At 43.0% G+C, this 25,874-nt stretch overlaps 1 protein-coding gene across 1 annotated transcript; it reads left to right on the top strand.

Annotated features, from left to right (window-relative positions):
* Positions 1-1,028: 1,028 nt before the first annotated feature.
* Positions 1,029-25,303, top strand: LOC310673742 (uncharacterized protein). Its single transcript, XM_083432333.1, has 15 exons — positions 1,029-1,369; positions 2,036-2,280; positions 3,183-3,319; positions 4,299-4,388; positions 6,751-6,877; positions 8,665-8,759; positions 9,982-10,138; positions 10,645-10,769; positions 15,460-15,718; positions 17,951-18,096; positions 18,630-18,719; positions 19,678-19,804; positions 22,193-22,287; positions 22,751-22,907; positions 25,007-25,303. Exons 2-15 carry the CDS (start codon positions 2,079-2,081, stop codon positions 25,135-25,137), a joined length of 1,938 nt encoding a protein of 645 aa, XP_083288459.1. The 5' UTR covers positions 1,029-1,369; positions 2,036-2,078; the 3' UTR covers positions 25,138-25,303.
* Positions 25,304-25,874: the final 571 nt, after the last annotated feature.

Here is a 25,874-nt window from a genome sequence, read left to right as displayed (position 1 = left end):
TGTGTCGACCACAGCAAACTATGGCAAGTTCTTAAAGAAATGGGAGTGCCTGATCACCTCATCTGTCTCCTGAGAAATCTCTATGTGAGGCTGATCGTTGAAGAATTGATGCTTTTGAATTATGGTGCTGGAGGAGACTCTTGAGAATCCCGTGGACTGCAAGAAGATCAAACCTATCCATTCTTAAGGAAATCAGCCCTGAGTGTTCCCTGGAAGGACAGATCATGAAGCTGAGGCTCCAGTACTTTGGCCACCTCATGAGAAGAGAAGACTCCCTGGAAAAGACCCTGATGTTGGGAAAGATTGAGGGCACAGGGAGTAGGGGACAACAGAAGACGATATGGTTGGACAGTGTTCTCAGTGCTACCAACATGAGCTTGACCAAACTGCAGGAGGCAGTGGAAGACAGGAGTGCCTGACATGCTCTGGTCCATGGGGTCACGAAGAGTCAGACACGACTAAACAACTAAACAACAACAAATATTATTTGGTGGCAGGAAATTGTAAGCACAAGCAATATCTATGCACCATTCTATGAGCAATCTATGAGATGATCCTCATTACTGAATGTCCTCTACTTCTTGAATATCAGATGGTTTCTCCTGGTGCTAAAAGGGGTGCAGACCATGGCAAATGAAGAATAGGGTCCAAGGAAAGTCAGTGGGTGATTTTGCAAATCCGAGGTACCAAAGCATGTGCAGAGTGGCTTTCTGATTTTATTTAGTAACCATAGCTCAAAAAAATTCCACAAATATAGAAGAGGTGCTTGTGGTCACATGGTGGAAAAAGAAAGGAACGGATCTCTAGTAGTAGCTATCTGAGAAACACACTCAGTGAAAAAAGTTAAAGAAAATGGAAAAAGTAAGGGTCAAAAAATCCTAAAAGAGAAAGAGAAAAGGAGGAGGCAAGCATTGTGGAATGCAAAAATAAAAGGGGAAGGAAAGCAGAGCCAAATGGGAATAACTTGTTTGGGCACATTTTCGAGGCTGATCATGCTGCTTTCTCATTTTTTCTCGGGCTCCCTGTAGGCTGCAACATCTTGAAGAAGCAAGGCAACAAGTAAGCCTGATAACTGCAGCCAGTTGACCCCTTGAGTAATATTTGATGGAAACTGGACATTCTCCCACAACCTGGATGGACCTGTACTTTGGACTTGATCATATTGCAAAATCTGCAGCGATTGCATAACAACCCAGTGAACAACAATGAATAAAGGAGGGTGGGATGAAAAGGAGGGCAGGACAAGGGAGAGACTTGAGACGAGTATAAAGGCTTCATGGGATCAGGAAGGAGATATTTGCAAAGTTTGGTCCACAGCTCAACCTAACTGGAGCTCCTCAGATCACAGAAGGGAAAAATCTGGGGTCAGGTAAGAGACTCCCCCCCCCCCCAAGAAGCACCTTTGGCCATGCTTTTGCTAACTTTTAAATGACTAAAACAATTACATTATTTCAATCTATATTCTGTTAAAAATGCTGAGGGTTGAGGGTCTTCTTTTTCAACACAAAAGACAAAACTTAAAATTTAACTGGTCCTGCTTTTATTTTTGTTTGTTTTATATGCTTTCTTAAAAAAAATGATGGCTTTGATTACTTTTTGCAAGCTGTCCTTAAAAAAGCAACACCTATAGTAACTCAAAGGACGTGGGTGGCGCTGTGGGTTAAACCACAGAGCCTAGGACTTGCCGATCAGAAGGTCGGCGGTTTGAATCCCTGTGATGGGGTGAGCTCCCATTGCTCGGTCTCTGCTCCTGCCAACCTAGTGGTACGAAAGCATGTCAAAGTGCAAGTAGATAAATAGGCACCGCTCCTGTGGGAAGGTAAACGGCGTTTCCGTGCGCTGCTCTGGTTCGCCAGAAGCGGCTTAGTCATGCTGGCCACATGACCCAGAAGCTGTATGCCGGCTCCCTCGGCCAGTAAAGTGAGATGAGCACCGCAACCCCAGAGTCGGTCACGACTGGACCTAATGGTCAGGGGTCCATTTACCTTTATAGTAACTCAAGTGTGTAAGCCAAATTCTCTGCCTTCCTTTACAGTCATTCCACTTCCAGAAGAGAAAGAAGAAGAGACCTTTGAAAAATGCCTTACGTTAGACCGAAGTTCATTGACATTCTGGAAAAAGCAATGGAAGATGGTGAAAAGATGACTCGAGAGGAAAAGCTATTTACTTATGACGGAGTTGTGTACCCCACAGCTCTTTGCAGCCCAGAGCAGTTCAAAGCTCTTGAATCTTTTGAGGCAAGAAGTGATGATGTGTTTCTAGCAGGATACTGCAAATCCGGTGAGTGTGTGGCCATGTTAACATTGGTTAAAGTCAAAGTGATAGTGGAGACTGGAATGATAGTATGCAAAAAAAAAAAAAAAAAAAAAAAAAAAAAAAAAAAAGGTCTTGAATAAATGGCAGTATAACACCATAATTTGCAAAGACCTAAAGACAGAAAAAAAATATGGTCCTCAAGAACAACAACAAACCTCAGTTCTAATCTTCTGAATATTTTTGGCTGCAGAACTTTGATGACAAAGGGATATGCTACAAATGTAGACATGTTAATGTGGGGAGAGAGTTCAAAAGAGACAGGTTGTTTTGATAGGACACTTGTCTTTAGCTGATATGACCACCAAGGGATCCTGATTAGATGTAGAGAGGTCTTCCTCTTCTCCCAGGCAGTTGATGGGATAAGACTTAATGTTAGCATCACTCAGATTAGTTAGTTTTCTGCTGTTGTCTTCTGTCTTGATTTGTTCTTAAATTTGATTTAAGGCCTATTTTAAACAATATTTTAAAACTTTACCGTCAAGGTTGCCTAGAGACTGCTCTGTCTTGGTAGACTAATGAAATAAACAGCAAGGTAAATAAACAGCTAGGTGACACTCACAAGTATATGTGAATAAGTCTTTATGTTTATATAACACACACACCTTAAGTATGATTGTATGTTAGTGAATATTCTATTGCAGTCTTTAAAGATCTCCTTTTTCCTTTGTTTTCTGGCAAAGTAATTTTGCTTTTTGAGGAGAGAAAACAATTATGATAAAAAAAAAATTGGGAAAGAATGTATTCTATCAGAGTTTCTTGAAACTCACTATTCTTCTTGCTCATGAATTAATCAGTTCTCCGATTATTATGCATTTGTTGGCAGTTTGAAAAAAAAGCATTTCATTCCCAGCTCTGTGTTTTCCTAGGTACCAACTGGGTTGGCCAAATAGTTACAGATTTAGTAGTCACATCTGCAAAGAAACATGAACCAGAGAAACTGAATGAAAAATTGCTACTTGCGGAATTTCCGTATATTGAAATTGGAGATCTTGAAAAGTATCAGGTTAGTACTCTTTGTTTGTAATGAAACCAGGATTGCTCAGACATCATTGGATTGCCCAAACATAACCCCCCTCCCATTGTCACATTTGTCACCAATGCCACCATGAGTGCCACTACCCTGGTAGAATAGTTCTTAAAGTTTAATGTAGACCTTCCTAAGGAAGAAGAAGAAGAGTTTGGATTTGATATCTCGCCTTTCACTCCCTTTAAGGAGTCTCAAAGCGGCTAACATTCTCCTTTACCTTCTTCCCCCACAACAAACACTCTGTGAGGTGAGTGGGGCTGAGAGACTTCGGAGAAGTGTGACTGGCCCAAGGTCACCCAGCAGCTGCATGTGGAGGAGCGGAGACGCAAACCCGGTTCTCCAGATTACGTGACTCTTAACCACTACACCACACTGGCGAGTCCTGGGCAAAGTTTTCCCTGATCACTTCCATGAAAGGGCATTGACTCATTGCACTGACACCAGTGCAGCTAAGGACAAATTTTGTGGTGGGAAAAACTTACCCCTCCCAAGAAGCTTGTGGTTTTTTAAAAAACCCAGATGCCTTTTGAAGGGGCATAGCATTGTGGCCCCCAATGGAAGGCTCCCCCTCCAAAAATGCCCCAGAATAGTATGCAGTTTTGGACATTCTGGGAGTCAAAATGGAAGCCACCATCTAGAGGCCTAGTGGTCACTAAGGAGAGTTCCATTGCTGCTACTACTCTAGATGTGGCAGCAGGAACAACAACAACAACAACAACAAGTTTTAAAAGAAGTTGCCCAAAGGAAGGGTTCTCTGCAAATTTTCAGCTCAGCTTCAATTTCTATGTTGAAGTTCTGGGAAGTGTTTTCAAGAGTCATGCACAAAGCTTGGATTGCCCAATCAGTTTTGCTGTTGGCAAATAGTAGAACTGATTATATATTTTTTTAAGTTGGCTTTTTAAAAAAATGAATCATCTGTTTTCCATTTCATGCCTATTAATTTGGCCTCTGGAAGAGGATGAACGGCTATCCCTCCAGGAGAGTGATGTTTACTCATCTCCGCCCTGATAAGCTTCCAAAATCTGTCTTCAAGAATAAAGCCAAAGTAAGTACTGTTATCACAAAAATATTTTAAGTGGTACTCGTATGTAGATCAGCCTTGAACCAGCTCATAACTGTAAGCAAACAAATCAAGTGCTTTTCAAGGTAGATGTTAACTTACAGCTCAAACCTCTAATAAGCTTTCTTTTTTACCAGCAGCCAGGCTTGAAAGACTGGAAGAACTTAGAGGGTGCTTTTCTGACAAATTGGTACAGTAAAGCATGTAGAATAGCACTTGTGGAAAATTTCACTAATAAAATAACATTGGCACAAGGGCGAAGCATAAAGACTCTTTTGTAACTGATTGGTGTAGCTTTATTATGCATATAGCTCAGATGAACATAGAGGACTCTCCTCACATTATGTAATCTTTTAGTTAACCTGACTTGTTTATTGTTTTCTATACAAATGGTTGTCTAGGATAGGAACTTAACTCTCTTTTTTGCATGTATGCCTAGACTCTGTCTTCTGGGTTAGGGAGGGATATTTTACTATATGTGTGCATGATGTCATTATATGTTGTAAGAATCCAATATACAAACAAGCACTTTAAAAAAATTAAACAAAATCAGATATAACAGAGCATCATAGCCACAACTGCATCTACAATCCTTTTACTTGCACCAGCCGGAGCAGACGAGTGGTATGGGAGAAAGTTCAAATTCTAATTTTGCTATGCCAGCTCCCAGGCTGGTGTGGGAAATAGACCCAGGCCTGTTCCCATCAACAATGGCCCATCAAAGCTGGTGAAATAAGTCCTGCCAGAACTGCAATGGGCTGGTTTATTGCTTTAATCCTGGTACTGACATTCTACTCTGTCCCTTGTTCCACTTAAGTAAAGGTAAAAGTAAAGGGACCCCTGACCATTAGGTCCAGTTGTGGATGACTCTGGGGTTGCAGTGCTCATCTTGCTTTATTGGCCGAGGGAGCCGGCGTACAGCTTCTGAGTCATGTGGCCAGCATGACTAAGCCGCTTCTGGCGAACCAGAGCAGCGCACGGATACGCTGTCCCTTCCCGCTGGAGAGGTACCTATTTATCTACTTGCACTTTGACGTGCTTTCGAACTGCTAGGTTGGCAGGAGCAGGGACGGAGCAACGGGAGCTCACCCCGCCACGGGGATTCAAACCGTCGACCTTCTGATCGGCAAGTCCTAGGCTGTGTGGTTTAACCCACAGTGCCACCCGCGTCCCTTAAGTATAATGCAACAATTGTCCCACAGTGTGAGATTTGAAGGTGTGTTTTTTGGCCGCCTTTTGTGTAGTGTGACTTGGTCCAATTTGCACCGCATAGGAAATCCTATAGTAGCAACAGGACATGTTTGTACTTGTAAATCAGTAGCTAAAAGCAGCAGGAAAGAAGGTAGCTTTTACCAGATAAAATGAATGTGGATGACAGCCAAGTCCCGGGGTGTGTGTGTGTGAAAGCTTCTCGTCTAAAGAGGTTAGACAAATTCATGGAAGATGAGACGAGTCATGGCTACTAGTAGTAATGGCTGTGAGAGTGTTATGCCTCTGAGCACTAGTTGCTGAGGAACACAAGAATGTTGCACTCATGTCCAGTTTGTGGCCCTCCCATAGGCATCTGGTTGGCCACTGTAAGAACAGGATATGGGACTAGCTGGGCCATTGTGGGATCCTACAGTGTCCTTCCTATGTACTTGTCAATTATGTGCTATGCAGCCCAGTTCTATCAATTTGTATTCAGACATCACAATGACTGCAATGGGTCTCACTCCCAGTGCATTAGATTGCAGTGATAAAATGTGGTGTGTTAATTGATTGTCAGGGTACTGTCAGCGGCTCCCGGCTGGTTGCCCAGGGAAGTATAAAGACAAGGAAAAGTTTCTTACCGCCCTTTTTTTATTTCAAACATTACAGAGAGAAGCTACAGAACCCAGCCTCTTGGATAATGGCATTGTCCCGAATGAATCTCCACCCTCCCCGTCTCTCCCACTTCCTCATTCGTCACCATCATCACCTCCTCTATGGATGCTGCTAAGTGCCCTCTGTCTTTGAGCTCTTTGCTCTCCTACTTTTAAAGCTCGCCAGGTTCTAGGAGATGGTGGGCCTGTAATGCTTTCTAGTGACAATGTGTCTGCCAGCTGCTGCTCTGGTTCTGCCTGCTCCTCATGGCCAATTATTTCCCAACTTTTCCTCTCTTCTGCCTCTGAGCAGTGACCTCCCGCAAATCACTGTTGTAAAGCTATACCGTCTTCCTCTTCCTCCTCCCTGGGAGGGTCAGGTTGGGGAGTGGTCTCCACCACTCTTCCTCCTCAGTCCAGTCCCTGACATTGATTTATGAGAAATATGGTGCAGTGTAGATAGTGCAATTCCATCGTCTCATTCTCATGTTTTCGTTTTCTAGATATTGCTGCTCATTCGGAATCCAAAGGATGTCGCTGCATCTTTTTTCCATTTCTCGAACACCTTCGCTCCATATCCCCCTTATGATAAATTTGAAGATTTCTTCCGAGCTTTAATGGAAGGACAAAGTAGACATTCCCTTTTCCTATCTATGTCAACTATAATAATGCATATAATATGAACAGCACAATGGTTTGCATCTAACAAAGGTGTTCGCATGCCATCCTCCAAATCTGTTCTGGGAGATCCCCAACCCTCCCAAGCAGATTTGGGGAGTGTGGGGTATGTAGGAAGAGGAAAGGGAGAGGAAGTCCTCACACAAATTGGATGACAAATTGGATACAACCTATTGATTTTATGTCTTCTCTAAAGTCATCCAATGTTGAATTTGAAGGGATTATATTGTAAAGCCATTAAAAAAAAAACACCATTTCATTTCATTCAAGCATCATTTGACAGTGGATAATGATCCTAGCTTCATCCGATAAAAAATAGTTAACACCAATCACAATTCCCAAATTGAACATAACAACAAATTTAGTTGAAAATGGAAGCAGATGTTTCCAATCTCCTTGAGAACTGAAGAGTAGTAGGAAGGGGAAACACACGAGTCAAAAGCTCCTGTATGTAACACTAAACTATGGTCTTACATGTACACTTCTTAGGAAGTGTCAGACTTGCTGCTTAGATATCTAGAGATCTGATTTGCATAAGAATCTTTATTGTCATTGCATTGACTTGTACAGGCAGTTCAGACTGAATGCCTCCTTGACAAGTCCATCAGCTGGACAGTCCTAATTCCCATGCTCAAAATCCTGATTTACTATACCATCATAAATTTGTTTTTTTGAGATTCAGTTAAATGAGAACCATGGAGCACCAACATTACCTTATGTTGATTCCAGTGCTTCTCAGACTTTTGATACTATTAAGGCCCAGGGTTTGGGGGTGAGAGTTGACGCAAAAGGGAGGCACATTTCATTCCACATCAAAAATACATATTTGTATTTTCATGATCATTGGGCAGGCATGCTCCTTGCAGCTGAAGGATTAATATTGCTTTCTAGCAGGAGCGCCGTGTATATGGGGTATATGGGGCACAAAGGGCTTCAGCCCCCTCAATATTTTGAGGCCTGGGACTCACCCCTCCCAATATCGAGGGGGCCACCATCCCCTGCCTCCCGTGGGGCAGGAGGCTTGGAGGATGTTTTCGCCATTCCTGCTCCCCCTCCCACGATTGCATGTGATGTCATGCACATGTGACTGCCCCCCCAATGTTGTGCCCAGCTTCGCACGGCTGCTTCCTAGTGCCAAACTTCCCTTTCCCCCAGTTAATCAGGACTTCTGGATAGGGACATACTGGGCAATGGTAGTCCTCAGGTATTCTCTTGACCTCCTGCTGGCTAAGTCACCACTGCTGCTTACAGGTGGGAGAGGAGAAGGTCAAGGCTGCAGTAAGCTCAGTCTGGTGCAAACATACTGATGAAGGCAATCTTTTGCTTTTGCACCATCTCATCCCACTCCCTCCCGGTAAGTAGCAGCAACTCAGCTGGTGGGAGGTCAGGTAAGCACCAGCAACCCCACCACTACTGGTCCATGACAGTCAGCCATTGTGAAGGCTACATCCCAGTGTATCCTCTTCTCTCCCTCATGATGGTGTGTGGAACAATCCTGCATGGCACATTCCCGATTTGAGGGGCATAGAGTAAGTCTAACATTTATTCCTGAGCTTAGCCATGGTGTTTGCGGAAAATGAAGATTGTTATACGAATTCTATACTTATTCTTAACAGTAAGAGTGTACGTTCAACCCTATGCATGCCTAGTATGCCCCATTGGGTTCAATGGGACTTACTACAAGATTATTGTGTATAAATCTTGCTCTCACCATTGCTGTATGATTTGATTTTTGCCAGTGCCCTGGGGTTCCTATATTGAATATCTTTGCGTGTGGAATAAATTCATTGATAAAGAAAATGTCATGCCAATAACATATGAAGAGCTGCAAGAGGTAAGGTTAATCATGTTCAGATATACCTTGTAGTTCGGGCAAGTGTTCAGCTAAAAGAGGGTTGCCATATTTCAAAAAGTGAAATATGGAAACCCTAGCAAAGCTGTTGAGCTTTCCCCCCTTTTCTTTTGGCCAAAGCTGTTGAGTTTTTGAGCTATTTTTAAGGAAATTCACCAAAACTACACTTCCTACATGGGTTGCCATACGTTTGGATTTTTCCTAACATTTCCGCCCATTTTCCACAGCCTAATGTACATTATTAAAGCCAAAAACTGCATCACAAAATTCAGAGCAATGCAAAAGCAGGAGGACAACAATGTTCCAAGCAGCACACAAGTGTTTGCTTCCATAAGTGAAATAAGCAGAGTCCTCAAATATCTCTTGCATGACCCCATTTCAGGTTGGAAGAGGCCCCTTTGAGCTGAACCTAGTTCAACTGAACTGAGGTTCATACCTGCAGAAGATGTTACAGGCAGTGTTTTGATATATAACTGGAGAACTTGGATTTGAGTCGCCACACCAGGCTATAAAGAACAAGAACCCCAGCAGGCACTTCTGTAATACAAATACCGTATTTTTCGATCTATAAGACGTACCAGACCATAAGACGCACCTAGTTTTTGGAAGAGGAAAACAAGAAAAAAAATATTCCGAATTTCAGATGCCAGAGCAACAAGAGGGATCGCTGCGCAGTGAAAGCAGCGATCCATCTTGCTGTTCTAACTTCTGGGATAGCTGCGCAGCCTGCATTCGATCCATAGGATGCACACACATTTCCCCTTACTTTTTAGGAGGGAAAAAGTGAGTCATATAGAGCAAAAAATACGGTACATGAAAATACATGAACTGTATGTATGGGGAAAGGCCATTGTTTAGTGATAAAATGTCTGCTTTGCTTGTAGACGGCCCCAGGCTCTATCCCCAGAAACACCATTATGTGAGCTTAGACAGTGTAGATAGTAAGAACATAAGACGAGCCCTATGGGATTAGGTCAGTGGCGAGATGAGCGCCACAACACGATAGTCTCCTTTGACTGGACTTAACCGTCCAGGGGTCCTTTACTGCAAATGGAAGTAAAGTGTGTTGCATTGTGACTTTCCCTAAGCAAGCTGGATTTATTTGTTGGATGTATGAATTTATATAAGTAAGTTTGATTAACTTACTTCATCAAACATCCAATCAGAGTATCACACACATTGCTTTTCCTTTTTCCCTTTGCAGAACACAGCTGCAGGAGCCAAAAAAATAGCTGAATTCTTTGAACTGAACCTCAGTGACGAAGACTGTCTTGGTGTTGCAGAAAGGAGCACTTTCAAAGCTATGAAGGGCAAATCCAAATCAACCCATGGAGGATTTGGTGATGTTCTTTTCCGTAAAGGTAAATGCTATAAAGCAACCTATACTCTTCTTCCAGCTTTGGAAAAATCACCCAAGGCTACGAATAAATAGCTTTTATGCATTGCATAAAAAACAAGATTTCAGGGGAAGCACCCCAAAATTCTTCAGGGGATCTGTATTTTATTTAGAATGCAGAAAAAGATAGTGAAATGTCTAAAAATAATAATTGAAAAAGTAACAAAATGGCAGCACCACGAAGGGTAGGAATTGTGTTACTCATCATTTTTAATGTTTGACATTTTATTATGTTTTTATGTGTGCTGGAGGGCACCCAGAGTGGCTGGGGAGGCCCAGCCAGAAGGGCGGGGTAAAAATAATAAAATTACTTATTCACAAAAGTAGTTAATATGCTTTAGTAGTTCCAGTAATGCTTTGGACTTACTAATGCTTACCTGCAACTGCAAATATGTGATTTCTGGACCACAAATAGAAAATCATGGTTGCTTGTGGAAGTATATATATAATTTTATATTTCCTTGTTTTCAGGTGGTGTAAGTGACTGGAAGACACTTTTCAGTCAAGAAAATAGTCAGGAAATGGACAGAATATTTAAAGAAAGATTAGCAGGGACCAAGGTGGGATCAAATATAAAATACGATGTCTATTGTAAATAATGAAGACTGAAGAACAGATGTAACTACTAGGAGAGGATTCATAAATGATCCTCTGAATTTCAAGGACAGCAAGAAATCCAGGTTTTTGGAATGAATTCATCAACATTATATCTATACGAAAGGGCAAGAGAAATTATACCAGCTTTTCAATATAGACATGTACTCATCCTATAATTAATCCTAATCAGATCGATGCCAGATTGTTCTTTCAAAGATATAAACTTTGTAAAATGATATATTTTATTTGATTAGTCTTTTGTTAGTGTAGAAACACACTTTTTCCGTTTCACTAATTTTTCCTCAGGTAGACTAGCCTGGTTATGCATTTTAGATTATTACACTAAACTGTCAAATAGATGTAGTATCCAAAAATGTTTATACTAAGGGTTGTGGCTCTGCTTGTGTTGCTCACCAACCCCACCTATCCACTTGCCAAACACCCCCCACCTTTTGCCAACCTCCACAAAACTAGACTTTGCCAAACACCCCTCCCCCCCCCTCCCGTAGACCACAGTTGAGGAATCTGTTTGGTTCTCACCTTCTGGGCTAGCTTTGTGATGTGGGTGGGGCAATCTGCTTGGCAGTCACATGATGGCCCTGCAGTATCACATGATTGACAGGTGAGTTGCCTCTCTCTCACACACACTTGTCAAAATCCCACCATCAGAAGTTGCAAGGGGAATAGCCTGTAAAGCCTGCCCTGCTCTGATCCTGTGAACCTTTTGCATGGGTCACCCTGGAGATCACAACCCCTAATATTCAAAGAACTACTCCAGGATCTTTTGTTTCACTTATTCATTTTATTTAATTAAAAATATTTATATACTGTTTTAGATTTCAAAAAAATCAAAAGCAGTACAGAACAGAACATTGCAAAAGAATGGCAAAGGACAGTAGATCTATCTGAAAACAGTAAAACAGTACTGCATATGCAAGCCAATCCATTAGTTCTGTGTGCAGGCAACATTACTGATCAGGGAATGCCTTTTTTTATTCTAAGCCTACAGTGCCTCTTAAACAATCACATTGTGCTTTTCAGATCATAGTCAATGGTATGCTCTGCTTTGAGACAGTCCCATAATGACCACAGGAGGCTTTGAACTTCTGAGGTAACCCTGAGTCATTCATAGCACAGTCTTGGGTTCTTCCAACAAGGCACCAGAGACAGCCTCCATCAGGGAGCTCACTGGGCAGGAGGGTGGGTGATATACCAAAAGCATCTCCAGCCTGTCTCCACGGCACCAGGCAAGTCCTTTAGTGTGGCTCCTAGTGTGAGAACTAGTTCTATGAACTATGACAATGCCTTCTCCTGACCCTCTAGTCTGGATTGGTGTTGCTGAGAGCATCCAGGCAGGCAGAGCTGAATCAGGTTAGTCCCATCCAGCTCCCACCTCTTTGCATTGCGCATTGTCCAACTATGGAGTGTCCTACCACAAGTTGTGCTGATGGCAATAATTCAGTTGGCTTTAAAAGGACATCAGACAAGTTCATAGAGAACAAGGCTCTTAGTCACAATGGTTACCAGGATCAGGGGCAACACTGGAATCCCATTTGCTGGAGAACAAGAGCAGAAGAGGGCTGCCAGTGTGGTGTAGTGGTTAAGAGCGGTAGTCTCGTAATCTGGGGAACCGGGTTCGCGTCTCTGCTCCTCCACATGCAGCTGCTGGGTGACCTTGGGCCAGTCACACTTCTCTGAAGTCTCTCAGCCCCACTCACCTCACAGAGTGTTTGTTGTGGGGGAGGAAGGGAAAGGAGAATGTTAGCTGCTTTGAGACTCCTGAAGGGGAGTGAAAGGCGGGATATCAAATCCAAAAACTCCTGCTGCTGGGCTTCCCATGGGGGCTTCAGAGGCCATTGTGGGAAACCACATGCCGTACTAGAGAGACAAGAGCTCTTCTTATATTTCATAGGCCCTGGGGCTCCTAACGTCAAAGGGTAGGGTTTGAGTTCCAGGAACACCAAGTTAAAGCCTTTAAAGCAAAGCTTTTCTGTAAGGGTGTGGTCCCAGAAGTTCATACCCTCCTAGTGTGTAAAAGTTTAAGCAAACCTAGTCAGACAAATAGATAGTTCTCTGGCCTCACCCTCACTGGGCAGCTTCCAGCATAATTAAAGCATGCCTTTATGTAAGGGTCTGGTCAAAGCTGTTCATATACTCCTAGTATGCTATAGTTTAAGAAAAACCCAGTGAAGGCAATCAGATAGCTCTGAAACCAGCTTGCTTATGGGGTGAAGGTCATCAATTGCCTTATTCCGTGCTACTCTTTGCACTCTCATTGTTTACCCTCTTGTAAAATGCTCTTGGGACATATTGTCCCAGTTACCTGTGCTCACAGCAACACTTTGACCTATGTTTCTACTACACTCTAAGGGGAGAAAATGGGCAGGTATTACTGTTTCCCAGCAATTGCTATTCTGAGTTACAGTATGCTACCTCTCTTACTGGATACAATATACAGTGGTACCTTGGTTCTCAAACTTAATCTGTTCCAGGAGTCCATTTGACTCTCAAAACCATTTGAAAACAAGGCGCAGCTTCCAATTGGCTACAGGTGCTTCCAGAACATCCGAAAAACATTTGCAAACCAAAACACTTACTTCTGGGTTTGTGGCATACGGGAGCCGATTTGTTCGACAACTAAGCCATTTGGGAACTAAGGTACCACTGTATAGCCATTCATGACTAGTATCCATACATGAAAGAAAGTTATCTTTCAAGTAACATGATCACAGGCCACAAAGACCTTAAAGCAGGGGTCGGCAACCTGCCGCCCAAGGGCTACAAGCAGGCCACGGGGGTCGTTTAAACGGCCCATGAGCCACCCCCGAACTGAGCTGCCCGCTTGGTGAGTCCCCATGCGCTGCGCTAAACTGGCGCAGTGCGGAGCAGGGACTCACTTCCGTGGTGCCAGAAATCGCTTCTGCACATCTGTAGATGTCGAAAATCACATCTGCGCTGACACAAACGCTAGAAATCACATCTGCACATGCACAGATATAATCCGGCCCACGGAGCAATCACCGCGGGAGTGAACCAGCCCAGGTGAGGAAAACTTTGCCAACCCCTGCCTTAAAGGGTCCTAACCCTTTAACTGGGTCCTTATTTATTTATTAAATTTGTATACCACTCTTCATCCGAAGATCACAGAGCAATTCACAACATAAAAATACAAATATATGGACAAGGAGCCAGTCTACCTGACAAAGGAGTGGTGTACAGTGGTACCTCGGGTTACAGATGCTTTAGGTTACAGACGCTTCAGGTTACAGACTCTGCTAACTTGAAATAGTACCTTGGGTTAAGAACTTTGCTTCAGGATGAGACCAGAAATTGCGCAGCGGGGAGGGAGGCCCCATTAGCTAATGTGATGTCTCAGGTTAAGAACAGTTTCAGGTTAAGAACAGACCTCCAGAACAAATTAATTTTTTAACCCGATGTACCACTGTAATATGATCCAACTGCATAGTTGCAGTAAGTTATCTTGTGGCCCTATTTTGGATCAACAGCAAAATCTGGGCTGTTTCTCTTTTTAAAGGCAGAATGACACACAGCAAAACATTGCAATAGTCTGAATGGGAGGTTTCCAGAGCATGGGTGACTATGACCCAACTATCTCCATCCAGGTATAGTTGCTGAACTTGATAGAAAGAAACTGCAAAGGCCTCTTGAACCTCCAGTGACAATGCTGGATCAATAACTGACCCCAGACTGTGAACCTCATCCTTTAGAAGGAGCGCAACCTCTACGGAGAACTTGGGTCTAAGAGTAACCTACTGAAAGCATCTTCGTCTTATCTGGATCAAGTCTATTCACCCTTATCCAGCCCATGCTTCAGTACACCCACAGCCTTCCCTGCAGCTGATGGAAAACAGAGGGAAAGCCAAGAGTAGACCACATAATGGTGACACCTCCACCCACATCTCCAGATGACCTCTCCTGGGAGTTCCCTGTAGATCAGTGGTGGGGAACCTCAGGCCCATAGGCCAAATGTGGCCTTCTATGTGGAATTCCTCTGCAACTGGTATTTCTCCCTTCACATCCCAAATAATCAAAATCCTAGCATTTATTAATTTCTAGGGTTTGGGGGTGTGTGTGTCCCCCTAATCTAGAACAGTATAATGGAAGAGGACACTCACTCTCACACACCCCTTAAGTAGGTGCAAACTCTGCTGAAATCTCTTCACCTTCCTGAGAAAGAGGCAGGGGGAGGGGAAACAGCTCCTCTTGCATTATCCAGAAAGTTGAGGGCAGGATTCTGCCCAGCATAATGAAAATCAATGGATTGCGTGAGAAGAGTTTCATGAAAGCGGTTTCACTCCCAGTAATGTGCGTGCTTCTGTCCAATTTGGAGTTCCAGATGTTGAAATCTCAGCTTAGAAGTTGACTTCTAACTCCTCCTCGTGGGTGGAAGCAAGGAAGACTGCCTTCTTCTATTCGCGTGTTTCCAGGGAATGCACCCCTCCTCCCTCTCCCTCTCTCAGAAACAAACATTTCTCAATGTCCTGGCTCAGTACAAATTGGCCGCACCTTCGCTAAATGCTGTGCAGGCTGGAAGAAAAAGGTCAGAGTCCTTTCTTGCGCTCCAAACACCAACTCAGAGTTAATCTGTAACCAGTTCTCTTCTTCAAGGCAGGCACGGCACCTTTTTCTTTAGCACGTGACTAGACAATGTCTCTATAATTATATATTTTTATTTCACCATTGGCCGAGAACTCAGTCTGCCTGTGCACTAGTCTCCTATCCTGCACAGTCATGTCTCAGGAAGGACTGAAGGAAATTATGGACAAGAAGTTGGAAGAAGCTGGAAAGGCTGCTCCTGAAGACCAGTTGTTTATGCATGATGGGGGTTTATATCCTAGCATAGTCTGCTGTCCCGACACAATGAAAATTCTTGACACGTTTGAAGCTCGGAGTGATGATGTGGTATTAGTGGGATACGCCAAAACTGGTGAGTATGCTCATCTTGCAAGAAATACTTGGAGTGTGTGTGTGAGAGAGATGATGATGATAATAATAATAATAATAATAATAATAAAGCATTTATATTATAATATTAAGGTTCTCATTATAATTAGCACCACATCCTTCTTTTAATCAGCAGAAACTTAGTTGTGAAACATTTAATGAGCTGTCTTGGTGAAAGTGCCTCAAAAGAAAAAGAAAAAACACTTGTATTTAAGACAGGGGTCAGCAAACATTTTCAGCAGGGGGCTGGTCCACCGTCCCTCAGACCTTGGGGGAGGGGGGCTGGACTATATATTTTTTTTTGGGGGGGGGAGAACAAATTCCTATGCCCCACAAATAACCCAGAGATGCATTTTAAATAAAAGGACACATTCTACTCATGTAAAAACACACTGATTCATGGACCGCCCACAGGCTGGATTGAGAAGGCGATTGAGCCAGATCTGGCCCCCGGTCCTTAGTTTGCCTACCCATGATTTAAGAGAAGGGGTGGGGAGAAATACAGGGCCTGCAAAATGAGATTTTGCTATTTATGACTTTAAAAACCTCCTACATGTTAAATGATATGAATTAATAAGCATGAAAATAAAAATGCCGAGTTCTATAAGCATTACAATGAGATGCAGCACAGGTGTGTGTGTGGGGGGCATTATCCATCCCGATCATGTCCTTGCATGCATACTGTTGCACCCCAATCTCTGAGTAGTGTGAGATTCCAGGGGTTCAAGGCGCTTACCCAGGGTTCATATTTGTTTTCTTTCAATCTCAGTCTCAAACCTTTTATTGGCTATAGACAAAATTCCGAAGGGTTCAGTACAATAAAATCATTCTGCCCTGCTCAGCTCCATCACAACTTTACTTCTTGCAAAGCCCGTGGACCTAGAGAAACAGAGATATACAGGAAAACATAGATCTATAAAGGCAGAATTCAGAGGAACAGAGTGACAGTGGTGAAATAAAAAAAATAAGCCCCAAAGGAGGGATTGAAATAAAAAAATTAAGGTAATATATATGTGTATGTATATATATATATATATATATATATACATATATATATATGCAGGTTTTGGTGTCCTCGGGTGTCTTCCCGTGTAAAAGTTGGGGTGTCTAGGCGACGTTTCGACGAGGTCTCACTCGTCATCTTCAGGCTGGTGCTTTCGGCTTCTTGTTACTGGAACAGAGCAGGATCTCAGTGTTTGAGTTCCTATAAATACTGTTGAGGAGGTGTGGTGTATAGCCTCCAATGTTCTGGGCAGAGAGGAGGTTCCCAGGCTAGTGTGCCTTTTCTTCTTTTGTTCCTTAATTACTTGAGGGATATCTTGAGTGATTTCTTGAGTGATTTCCTGAATCCACAGCTCGCCCCTATACACGAAGCCAAGCCAGAGCACAACCAAGTGCAGTACAGCCATCTTCTCAGAAAAACTCTTCACAAAGTTCAAGAGTTCAAGACACGAAGGCTTTAGCAACTAATCCACACCTAATGACCCACCTAAGTGGGATTCAGGAAATCACTCAAGAAATCACTCAAGATATCCCTCAAGTAATTAAGGAACAAAAGAAGAAAAGGCACACTAGCCTGGGAACCTCCTCTCTGCCCAGAACATTGGAGGCTATACACCACACCTCCTCAACAGTATTTATAGGAACTCAAACACTGAGATCCTGCTCTGTTCCAGTAACAAGAAGCCGAAAGCACCAGCCTGAAGATGACGAGTGAGACCTCGTCGAAACGTCGCCTAGACACCCCAACTTTTACACGGGAAGACACCCGAGGACACCAAAACCTGCATTCCTGTACCCGTGAAAATCTACGAAAGCATATATATATATATATATACATATATATATATATACACACACACACACACAGAGTGGTGCCCCGCAAGACGAATGCCTCGCAAGACGGAAAACCCGCTAGACGAAAGGGTTTTCTGTTTTTCAATGCGCTTCGCAGGACGAATTTCTCTATGGGCTTGCTTCGCAAGACGAAAATGTCTTGAGATTCTTGCGATTTTTTCCCACTCCCCACCCCCTTTTTCTAAGGCACTAAGCTGCTAATAGCCTTTTAGCAGCTAATCCGCTAATCCCTTAAGCCTTTAATAGCCGTTTCTGAAGAATCTTTGGCTGTGTAATAGTGATGCAGGGCCTATGTTACAGCAGGTATGAGGAGGAGTCTCTTTCTGTGTTTTCTAACAGTCCTTTGGCATTCCTTCAGGTACTAACTGGGTTGGTCAGATTTTAAAAGAGTTGGAAGCCGCATCTGGAAAATACGATGAAGAAGAAATGAAGCGGAGGCAGCAGATAGAGAAAGAATTAAAATTACTGCCATACCTTGAATTTGGAGATCCCGGGAAGTTTGAGGTCAGTATTGGCGAGAATAGTGCATAGCTTGATGCATTTGAATGACATGAGAGATACCACATGGTCTTCTCCAACCTACTGCCCTCCAGAAATATGCAGTCAGTTTGATGAGTTAGTGCCATTGGGGTAGGTAGAGAAACACATTGATGTGGCTGGCTTGCCTGCTTTGAATTCAGTTTCTCTGTGTCAAAGCTCAACTCAGTGCCAAAGCACAACTCTGAACCTCTTCTGGGCATTTTTGTTTGGATGAACTTGTAGAAGCCAGAGACAAAAACAAGTGACATCAGCTGTGCCTTGTCTGGCTTCCTAATATTTAAGGCTGCAATCCTAACCCGATTTACCAGGGAGTGAACTCCAATGAATTCAATAAGGCTTACTTCTGCAGAGAAATGGTTACATTCAGAGTTATGTGAAGCAGCTCTCAATGTGTCAAACCTGCTGTGGATTATTCCTATAGTACAATCAAACCACCTTGCTATTTTTCACACAAAGGAATGTTAACATTTCACTTTTTTCCTAACATGTTACTAAAGAGGTTGAAGAAGTTACCTTCCAGAAGAGTGATAAAAACACATCTCATTCCTCAAAAGATTCCCAAATCTATTTTCCAAAAGAAGGCAAAGGTAAGTTCACTGCTTAAAAGTTTCCTCAATCCATCCATCCATCCATCCATCCACCCATCCAACCATTTAGAATATTTGTATACCACTTTTCATGAAAAATTCATCAAATTGGTTTACATACCAAAATATGGCAATGAACAAACTCTTGTTTCAGATTCTGGTCAGAATAAACTTTAGGTTTCTTTCTTTCATTTTTACAATGGAAAACTGTTTTATTCAAAACCAAGGGCAGAAGTTTTCAGTCTCCTTGTATAAGAGGGAGGAGAGAGTAGAGGTGCAGCCCATGAGTCTAAGGTTTTCTGCAGCTTTAAAAAATAATGCTAAAGAATACATTAGCATCATGCCCAGCCACTGAATGGTTGCATTCTGCATGGCAGAAGTTTATCAGGGTCTCAAGCAGAGGCTTTTGCCATCCTAAGGATGGCTTTCTGCTAAGGAGTCCTATCAGCCAAAGGATTTACACTTGTTCAAAAAGTATTTGCCTCTCTCTGTACATGCTCCATGTCCTCTCCAAATCTGCTCCAAAGGGTTGGGGGAAACTCCAGAGTAGTTTAAGGGGGAGTACAAGGAAAGGAGAGGGCGAGGCCTTCTGTTGCACAAGCAGAAATCCTTGAGCTGACGGAACAGTGGCTTTGGGGCTACATTGGATTCCACCCTGATGCTGTAATCCTGTACAATTTTTACCTGGGATTCTGAGGAATTGACTTCCATGTTCAGCGAACAATTTCTAACAACGAGCTAGGAGCTCATCTCATTATTATTATTTTTTAAGGGTTTTGTCCCCTTGTTTTATACTCTTTCTCTAAACTTCGTCATTATTAATTCATGGCCAAATACATGAATATTTTCATACTACGGATTAAAGAAAAAGTTTAGATGATTTATGTTTTTGGTGTTATGGGTATGAACTTTGTCCCCCTAGTTTTGCATACCTGTTCTGCCTCTTTCTGTTTTGAAGATCCTGGTTTTGTTTCGAAACCCGAAAGACACGGCTGTATCCTACTTCCATTTTTCCAAAGGCATGAGCATCGTCCCTGATCAGAAAACCTGGGATGAGTTCTTCTCAGAATTTATGAATGGAAAAGGTATGTGCCTCTTCCATTCAGTCTATTAAAATCTAGACTAGGTACAACAGAAATATGAATTTGTAAGAAGAAGAAAAGGTCATGTTGCTCTAAATCAGTGTTTCCCAACTTTTCTCTGACCGTGGCCCCCTTCCGACCTTGATTCCTTCCTGTGGAAATGTTTTGTTTAAATGTTTTGTTTCTAAATAGAACATGTTTTATTTAAAATTTATACAAAATACAATTACATAAAATGAAAGGAACTTAATGAAATTTTACTGAAGGGGAAAAATCATAGAGCTGGAAGGAACTACAAGGGTCATCTTTCTACTGCAACATATATAAAAACACAATAAAACACTAAACATTAAAAATACCCCAACCTTCACTATACAGGGCTTCCTTCAGATGGCTCGGGGATTGGATAACTCCATACCCTTCAACGTTTGGTGAAAATAGGGACGTCCTAAGGAAAAGCGGGTCATTCCGGCATCAAATCAGAAACTGGGATGACTTCTGTAAATCTGGGACTGTCCCTGGAAGATAGGGACACTTGGAGGGTCTGCAAAAGGCTCACAGGGAGTTCTGTATATATGGGAGAATTTTAAAAAGCAAGTAGTCCTTACTGACCTGGTGCAAAAAGATCTTGTCATCCAGAGTAGCCCTGGCTGTCTAGATGAAACACTATAGCCCCACACACCTTTACCTGGGAGTAAGGCCCACTGAACTCAGTGTGGCTTTCTTCTGAGAAGACACTTATTTACTAGCAAGTCAGCAGCACCAGACGAGGCTAGGCGCTGGGGCTGCAGAGCCAGGCCGATGCTGTCAACGGGCCCTGTGCCCCTTGGCAACATCTGAAGGCCCTGATCTGATTGGCACTGAGGTGGATCGCACCCTGTGCCTTGCAGAATCAGGCCCAGGTTGCCACCTGGCCCAACACTGGTGGCAGCTACAAGCAGTGGTCAGAACAGGTGCAATCGTGATCGTCCTCTCCTTCTGTAAACAAACCAGGACTGCCCCAAGAAAATGCATGGGGCAAAAAGAAGTACTAGGTGGCCCCCTGGTGGGCTGCCCGCTTACCTGCTTGTGATTGGGCAAGCAGATAGCCAGCCAGCCAATCAGGATACACACACACACTTTTCTTTTTCACTTCCTTCTGTGGCCCCCTTTACATAATTTTCACCATATGGCCCCTGGTTGGGAAACACTGATGTAAACTGTTTGGTGTTTCACAAGTCTTCAGTAGAGTAGTTTTAAATTTGCAATTTTGCAAATCCATTTTTTTTAAAAGCACCATAAATCTTGCATGGCCTCATGAACAAAAATTGAATTTTTATACACCACATATTTGCTGACTGGCTGAGATATAGAAATTCAGTTTTGGAGAACAAGTCCAGACGATCTGCGATTTGTGTGCAAGCAGTCGCCACAGGCAAAGCCAAAGTGGTCTAAGCTATGTGTGGTGGTCTATACTTTCCAGAAAAGTGAATAAAGTGAAAAGAATTACATTTGAACTAGCGCATATAATAAATATTGGTGCACACAATGCACGGGCACATAAGTGAAGAGCCTTTGAAAACTATTATTACTTAATTAACCTCATGAATCATTGTAAAAGACATAACAGAGAGAACAGCTGGCCGTGAATTACAAGAAAACCAAAGTCATGGTTTTCTCAAGAAACTACATAAGGCCCATAGATGGCACATGGACAACAGCTAATTGAACAGGTCAAAGTCTTCAAATATCTTGGTCTTATTTTCCAATTTATGGGGTCATGGGGAGCACACCAGAAATGTGCAAAAGAAAAAGCGTCCCAAAGTGCCAAAATTCTGATATGTTTTTTCTACACAAAAGGTGGTAAACATATACCATCGGTCCTGGAAGTGTTCCAAGCTAGACCCCTCGCACAGTTATTATATGGGGCTCAGATTTGGACCTTAGATCTACGGAAGCTGTCCAATCAAAGTTTTTAAGGCAAATTTTCTCTGTACTGTACCACCCTGTATCCCAAACGTCTAGGCCAGTGGTGGCCAAACTTGGCCCTCCAGCTGTTTTGGGACTACAATTCCCAACATCCCTGACCACTGGTCCTGTTAGCTAGGGATGATGGGAGTTGTAGCCCAAAAACAGCTGGAGGGCCAAGTTTGGCTACCACTGGCCTAGAGGCTAGTCTTCCCTCGGTAGAATTACGGATTTGGTGTAAAAGACATAACATAGGACCATCAGCAAACAAGATCCATGGAAGACATTTTGAGAAACATTTTCACATGCTACCTTTCAAAACATTAGCTTGCATAAGCAAATGTTACTTGTGGAAAATGAATTCAGATTTTACATAAAAGCCTTTATCATTGTCTTATGAGAGATTTGTTACATGAATAAAATGTTCTGCTTTCTTCTTACTAGTTCCCTACGGCCTTTATTTTAATCATATCGTTGAATGGAACAAGTATCTGGATGACAAAAATATTATGTTTATTACCTACGAGGAATTAAAAGAGGTAAATAACACTTTTTAAAATTTATTTTTAAAGCATTTCTAATGGACAGTGTCTGAAGGAAATTGAAACAGGATTTAAATCATGGTTTCTACTCATCTCTACCCTCTTAGACTGGTAAACAGCTCATGATTGTTTTCTTTCAAAATACAACTTCTGGATTTGTTAAATCTTATTTTGACTGGATTTCTGTAAGTCACTGAGGACTATTTCTTCATAGACAGTTCCAAACAATTACAGCTTGCAAGCAAAGACACATCTGGAAGCAATAATAAGGTCACATATTTTTCTGTTACAAAACATATTGTTTAGTAGTCAAAGAACAACTGAGCAGGATTGGAGAAAGTTATATGCTGGTTGCAACTCTTGTGTAGAATGCAGAACAAAAACAGGAACTGGGGATCTGGAAAAGTTTCATGAGGTCACAGTATTTTTCACTTGTGACACCCTTGTTTTCTTTATCCAGAACACAACTCTGGGAATAAAAAAAATAGCAGAATTCTTTAATTTTTCTGTGACGGAACAAGATATTCAGTCCATTATGGAGAAGACCAGTTTCAACAGCATGAAAGAAAAATCCCATGAAACCCATGGAAAAATGGGCAACACTCTTTTCCGCAAAGGTAACATTCTTATACAGGGGTCAGCAAACTTTTCTGCCGGTGGGCCAGATCGTCTGCGCACAGGAGCGTCGCACCTGTGGGCATGCACACATGCCCGCTGCTCTTTCCTCGCTGGCTTTCGGAGCCATGGCGGGGGAGGACGAGGAGGTATCTGCGGCTTCCTATTGGCTGCAGGAGTTTCCTGCAGCCATAGGAAGCCGTGGCTGCGTCTGGGCAGCAAGGGCCGGGGGACAGTTTAACGATGTTATGACTGGATTGTACCACTCTAGTATGTAGATTGGGATTGTATGTTTTAGTGAGGCTCTATTGAGGGAGAGAAACCACACCTCCGTAGTGCTTCAGTTACATCAGGTAGAAAGTAGCCTAGAATCTGTTGTTTTCATGAATATGCCACAAACCTACCTTTCCTCTTGGATTTCAGGGCTCTGCTTACAGTTTTTCCACATGAATTCATCCACATATTTAGTGAAAGTTGGTTGTTCTGTTTTCATCATTTACAATATAAGCTGTTTAGATATTTTTATTACGTTAAGTGCTATAGCATATTAATGATCATAACCATAATGATAACAAGAATTTATTAAATTTGTGCACTGCCCTTCATCCATAGATTTACAGTATAAAAAACACAAAGTACATAATGAAAATGGGAATAAAAATAAACCAAGAATCCTCCCACCCACAACACATTTAAAAAGGCATTTGATGTCAATCAGCTCAAGGTCTGGTTTAAGTGGAAAGTTTTTACCTGGCGCCTAAAGGTATATAATGAAGGTGCCAGCCGAACCTCCCTGTGGAAAGCCACTGCAGAAAAGGCCTGTTCTTGTGTTGCTACTCCACAGACTTTTCATAGAGAGGGCACACAAAGAAGGGCCTTAGATGATGAGTGCAGGGTCTGGGTCAGTTCGTGTAAGGAGAGGTGGTTCTTGAGATATTGCGGTCCTAAGCCATTTATATTTAACATAACATATTTTTGCCTCTGAAGGGCACCCTCTCCACAAAACATTCATGGTGGATTGCAGTAAAACAGCAACAACAGCAAACCATCACTACCAACAACGAGGTGTCCATAAAACCATAATCAGTCTGAAACAATCCCAGGCTGCAACTGTATTCATTCTTACCACTCAGTCTCATACCACTCAGTGCAACATTCTTTGGAGCTCTGAAATAAGTAAGCACATATTGCAAGATGGCAACCCACAAAAGCTCACTGAAATGAAATATTCTACAGCCCTATACAGGCATTCACCCAGATGTGTGTGGGCTGAAAATCGGCAGGAGACAGGAGCATGCATGCACTCTCCAATGCAGTATCCTGCCCAACTTCCTGATCACAGGGGATCCCAGTCCCAAGGAAGATGCTAAGTGTGTTTACCAAAACATATTAACAATCCCCCTTCAAACTTTCCGTGCTACAGGTGGGGACACCAGGGACTTTCTTTTCCTGTGCACCTTTGTCCCCTCCCGACTTTTCGCCCATGTGTGTGTGTCCCAGACAGCAGAAGAGGGCTTTTGCTGTAACAAGCAGCAAAGAGGCCAAGTGAACCTGACTTGGGGAGCTGCTTTACATTTAAGCAGTGGCGTAGCGTGGGGGGTGCAGGGGGGCCGGCCGCACCGGGCGCAACATCTGGGGGGGCGCGCTCGCAGCTCTCTGCCCCTACCTGGCTCACTCACTCTCTCTCACTGCAGTGCTGGCTGTGCGAATCCGATCCGAGCCGCCGGGTCGCCGCCCACTGTGGAGGGGAGGGTGCCAGGCGTGCGGTGCGGTGCGGAGAGAGAGCGAGGGACTATCTGGGGGAGGGACAGTGCAGCGGGGGGGGGGCGCAAATTACTTGCCTTGCCCCGGGTTAGGGGGCACAAATTACTTGCCTCGCCCCGGGTGCTGACAACCCACACTACGCCACTGCATTTAAGGCACCTGAAAAGGTCCAGTTTCGGGGGCCCATCTGGCGGTAGTTGTGGAGAATTAAAAGCGGGGGCTCATTTAAGATAACACTTCCATGTCTCTGATAAAGTGACTCCAGTCACCAAAAGCTCATGGCACAATAAATCTCTCTCTCTTGTACTATAATCTTTATTATGCTTTATATTTGCAGGCATAGTAGGTGACTGGAAGAGTGTCTTCTCTGAGAGCCAGAACGAAGAAATGGATAGAAAATTTGAGGAGACTGCAGCAAGAACTAAGCTTGGAAAGATGTTGAAGTACGAGCTATATTGCAAGAGCTAAGGAAGGCAATGGTGCTACAGTTCTCTCCAGTTGTGTCCATAAAGGAAGACATCTTTGGGTTGGTTTTGTTAAAGGGAAGTCTTTCTGGTATATGCCCCCCTCCATGCCCATAATAAAATGGATAAATTTTTCATAATAAAATTTATTAAAATTTCTTTTTTTAAAAGTGTAAACTATTTCCAACAGTTTTTTTATTATTTCTGAACTGAAACTGTACTTGCAGGCATCAGGTTCCCATCCCCCAACCCATGCAAATAAGAGTCCAATGAGGCTGGTTTTGGGGGGGTCAAAACAGGCCACAACTTTATTGAATACAAATGAAAGAGGTTTGGTTTGGTCATGGGACAATCAGAATACTTCTGGCCCGCTGGCCGGAAGTGAGGCATGGTCAATCCAGATGGGGGTTCCTAAGACTTACATCAAATAGGGTTGTCGGAATTGGGGGTTGAAAAGCCAGCAGGTTCGGCCCCACCCGGAGCGTCTCCCCTCTCAGCCTTGCCGCTGCGGAGATCCATCAGTCATCCTCCTCCGACATGCCTCTGTGACTCAAGCTCCAGTGCATGCTTGAGCACACATTACTCAGCAGTGTAAACTGCCCAACAGATCAGACTTGAGGCATGGATACAATACTAAGCTACACGTTTATTCTACATAAATCAGGACAAAGGAAAACATGGCCTCTCTCCTTGCCGTCTTCTTGGAGAGAGAAAAAAACAAAAGCAATACAGAGCGGAAGT

This window comes from Podarcis tiliguerta (genome assembly GCF_965153285.1).
Source record: "Podarcis tiliguerta genome assembly, chromosome: 3".
Lineage (NCBI taxonomy): Eukaryota > Metazoa > Chordata > Lepidosauria > Squamata > Lacertidae > Podarcis > Podarcis tiliguerta.
This window is presented reverse-complemented; position numbering and strand designations above follow the sequence as displayed.